At 38.6% G+C, this 4331-nt stretch overlaps 1 protein-coding gene across 1 annotated transcript in view; it reads right to left on the bottom strand.

The window, feature by feature from the left end:
• Positions 1 to 500: 500 nt before the first annotated feature.
• Positions 501 to 4331, bottom strand: part of LOC104959580 (cylicin-1-like) — a 12724-nt gene continuing 8893 nt past the window's right edge. Inside the window, exons 5-13 of the mRNA XM_010787484.1 lie at positions 3568 to 3624; positions 3414 to 3482; positions 3225 to 3281; positions 2630 to 2701; positions 2329 to 2445; positions 2172 to 2237; positions 1955 to 2029; positions 1830 to 1865; positions 501 to 1230 (exon numbers count right to left, since the gene is read on the bottom strand). Of these exons, the coding sequence (XP_010785786.1) occupies positions 775 to 1230; positions 1830 to 1865; positions 1955 to 2029; positions 2172 to 2237; positions 2329 to 2445; positions 2630 to 2701; positions 3225 to 3281; positions 3414 to 3482; positions 3568 to 3624 (1005 nt within the window). The 3' untranslated portion in view covers positions 501 to 774. The remainder of the gene's footprint in view (positions 1231 to 1829; positions 1866 to 1954; positions 2030 to 2171; positions 2238 to 2328; positions 2446 to 2629; positions 2702 to 3224; positions 3282 to 3413; positions 3483 to 3567; positions 3625 to 4331) is intronic.

The following is a 4331-nucleotide window of genomic DNA, read 5'->3' as shown; positions in this document are numbered from 1 at the left end:
TAATTGACCATGTCTCTGATTTGAATTTCACAAATAATTGAATCTAAAATGTAGAATATTATGGGATTGTTGTCTTGAAAAGTGCACCAGTTTTAACTATACTGTATGCCGTCTGCAAATAATAGGTTAAAAGCCTTTACAAGCCTTTAAAATTGGGGGACAGGATGTACTTTTGTGATCCAATGTAGGACTATCTTACTATATAAACAGATAGAGAACATAGAATATTGTGTATGTCATATTGTTACCAGCTCAGTATTTTAAAGTTCTATTACACCACTTCCTGGACCAAAATATTGAAAATGTTCGAGGACGAACCCCCTATTTTCTTCCCATTTCCCTCTTCATTCAGATGCTCCAGCCCAATATAAATGTCAATATCCAAAGCCACTAAATAGCCACAGTGACCATCATCTTAGTTATTGCTTTGCATCTGCAGACCCTGGGATTTAACAGTACCTGAAGGCAACATAAGAAAAGTAAACAGAAAACAAAACAAATAAAATGATGCTTTTTTTATTCAACACAGCAAGGTTTTTGAATTATTTCATGTGATTATAAAATGACGATTCTGCCACAAATATGCTTAGTCTTACCAATTAAAAAAGCTAATTAAGAACTATTCATACTTTTTCATTATAATTGTTTGCATAGGGTAATTATCTTCCTCAAGTTGAACAGTTTATTGCATAAAATCAGGGCATCGTTAGAGCAAAAACATCCTCAAGGGACATGTAAGCTGTGTCAGTAACATCTTATTCGCTCTATGACATCTCATCGTTGGTAAGGCCTGGGGCCTTTCAATATATCACTTGAGGTGAGGTGGGAGGTGGAATGGGTCCCAGTATCTGTGGACCTCCTTGGGCTCCCCATCAGAGCCTCCATGGGGCTGGGAGGTCTGCGACACCTATCCCCGGTATAGGGGGAGGAGACAGAGAAAGAGGGCTTGGACGCCGCTGAGAGACTTGGATCCAGCTTCACAAGGGGTTTGGATGGGAGAGACACGTAGGAGGAAACATGAACACCAGGAAGAGGAGCCCCACCAGGAGCAACACCATGAGCAACACCAGGAGCACCAGGAAGAGGAGCCCCACCAGGAGCAACACCATGAGCAACACCAGGAGCACCGGCTGGCTTACAGAAGCTGCCGCTGGGACCTGAAGGTCTGCCCCCACCGGAGCCAGAAGCTTCCATTTTTGGCTCGCCGGTTACCTCACCATGAGGGCTCTCCTGGAATGAATCAACATCACAACATGAAGGGCAAAGTATAGAAAACCAGGCTCATTCAGAAGAAGGGGACTCAACTGGGAGTAAATGGTTCATTCTGCCTTTTTTTTTCGGCCTGAGGAAATAGCTTGACTCAAAAATTACTTAGTCACCTACGAGGCCCGGGACCCCCGCTGACACAGCCTCCTAACCCCTCCTATAGACACTAAGCTCTACATTAACATCATGTGAGCCATCCCTCCTATTCCATACTGTACATTCCCTTTCCTCTGCATATTTTGCACATTTTTGTTAAAAGGCCAACTCATTTATAACTGCACAGCTCTGCCACTTTAAATGTTGATATACAGTACATTTTTCTCATATAATTACTGTACTTACTTTGTTAGCATATTTATATATCTTGTAAACATTTCTTTATACATGTATATATAATTTTATTTATATATTTGTTTCTTTTTTAGAACATAGTTCTACCTGTGATGTTTATGAATGCATCATTATACACCAAAGCAAATTCCTTGTATGTGTGAACCTAATTATGAGGAAAGTGTGTAATGCCCATCATGTTTTTACATGGTTTATATGAGAAGCAAACTCACCCTCTTTTCATTTTCACTTCCGGATGGTCCTGAACTCTGAAGGTCAAACAGGAAATACATCAGTAATTTCATCTTCACATTAAACACTGTCCGATGATATTCCCATCTCATGAGTAATAATTCACCTTTTTCTTCTTGTCCTTCTTGTCCTTTTTATTTTCTTTGTCACTGCCGCCGGAACTATCAGATGATCTGGAGTCCTGCTCAAATGTGAAGGTTAGTTGATTTATATTGCACATGTCAGACACAAAGGCAACTCAATGTGCAAAACACTCATCATGTTTGTTTAGTGAACAAATATATTATCGTAAATGTGTTTTTACTTATTACATGCTGAATTACCTTCTTCTTGTCCTTCTTCTTCTTCTTTTTCTTCTTGTCGTCATCACTGCTAGAAGAATCGGAGTCCTTGATAGAGATGAGAGAAACCAAGTTCATTTCCATCAGGGAATTGGACTTACAAATATACTAAGCAGATGGCTACATTAGCTAGCTTCACCTTTTTCTTGTCTTTCTTGTTCTTCTTCTTCTTCTTTTTATCCTTCTTCTTCTTCCTCTTTTTTTTCTTCTTATCATCATCGCTACAAGAATCGCTTGAGGACTCAGAAGAAGAATCCTGGACCGAAAAAGAAATGACAATAAAAAAATAACGCATTCTATTCATACAGTAGTCATCACCTGTCAATCTCCAAAAGTAACCAAAGATCATCAATATTAAGAGTGGTCCAAAACCAAACTTTGTATCTCCTATTTTCAACCAAAAACCTAGAGTTTAAAAACAAAGGTGGAGACGTCCTCACCTTCTTCTTCTTTTTGTCCTTTCTCTTCTTCTTATCCTTCTTCTTTTTCTTATCTTTCTTGGTCTTTTTCTTCTAAAGTTACAAAAGGCAAACACTAAGGATGAGTTTTATCTTTGTAAACTTGGGTTGTTTTTTTTGTCAATTTATTGAACATGTCAGAAACAAAACATACAACAATAATAATAATATATATCTTTTTTTTTTTTTTTTTTTCTCACTCATAATAATAATTATAACAAAGTACAAAAAAGATTTTAAAAAATAAAAATAGATTCTCAAATAGTCTCTGTCATGTTCAACAGGGGCAAGACCCTCTCTAGCATACATTTCCCAAATACAAATATTAGGTCGTTGTCATCAGCGACATGTTTGTCTCGTTAATTTGTTTTTTACAAAACAATCAGAAAGAAATTACTTTTACAATTACAAGAAATAACAAATGGGACTCTACAGGTCCTGTTCAAAACCATTCATGATTTGGCTCCTAAATAATACTTTCAGTTTAGATAGACTTGTACAATATTTCAGGGCCTCATTAGTTATTCCACAGACTAACACCTACACATAGTAGCGAACATAACATGTGTCATCTCACCTTGTCATCATCACAATCAGAGGAAGAGGAGGAGCTATCTTCAGAAGAGCAGGACTTCTAGAAATGGAAGTCAGGCATTCAGTCACAGAAGGGCATCTTTGTGCAACTCACGTTATGAGCATCAGAAGTATGACATTATTCTATTAAAACAACAACCAGTAAAGGTATACAAGCTTTCACGTGTGTTACCTTCTTCTTCTTCTTCTTCTTTTTCTTCTTGTCCTCTTCACTATCAGAGGATGAGGAACAGCTGGAATCCTGTAAAAAACAGAGAGCGGACGGATGAAATAATAACATCACACGTGCAACACTATAATATACAAGAGGTGTTTACGGTACAAACCTTATCCTTCTTCTTCTTTGTCTTCTTCTTTTTCTTCTTCTTCTTCTTCTTGTCATCCTCACTATCAGAAGAAGAGGAGCAAGAGCTGGAATCCTGTAAAGAGAAAGAGATAGAGACAAAGATGATATCATATGACTAAACAGCAACAATATAAAAGAATAGCATTTTACTAAGATATTTTTTTTAAAGAAATTTGTTTTAACTATACACCCTAACCCTGCAAAAGAGTACCGTAATTTTCGGACTATAAGCCGCGCCTTTTTTCCCATTTTTCGACGCTGCGGCTTATATAACGGTGCGACTAATCTATGGATTTTTACAGCTAACGGCCACTAGGGGACCTCCTAAATCTATGGATTTTACAGGTTACAGTCCACCACCTTTAACTCTATGGGCTCTATGGCCGGTCCGCGCCCCCCACCTTTAAGCGGCGGGCTCCAGCAGGAAAAGCTGGAGGCCGGAAAAGAGTGAGACAGGTTAGCGCGCAAAAGTAAAAGTGGAACCGAGAGTGGTACGAGAGACAGAACGAGAGCAAGACAGACAGACATTACGAGAGCGAGACACTTTGTCCCCGTACCACTGGTTGAAAACCACTGCTGTAGATCACTGCCGGTACGTGCGCTGGGAGTGCACCGTTTAAGTTTGAAAGTTGAAAAGTGTGTGTGTCTGAAACGCTATGTGATACAGTACAGTTTACACAGCACAGTACATGTTCTGTAGCTACTATTGCACTAAATGGTAACATTTGAATATGTTATGCAAAT

The sequence above is a fragment of the Notothenia coriiceps genome, unplaced genomic scaffold (genome assembly GCF_000735185.1).
Source record: "Notothenia coriiceps isolate Sejong01 unplaced genomic scaffold, NC01 NC01_scaffold00030482, whole genome shotgun sequence".
In the NCBI taxonomy this organism is placed as follows: Eukaryota; Metazoa; Chordata; class Actinopteri; order Perciformes; family Nototheniidae; genus Notothenia; species Notothenia coriiceps.
This window is presented reverse-complemented; position numbering and strand designations above follow the sequence as displayed.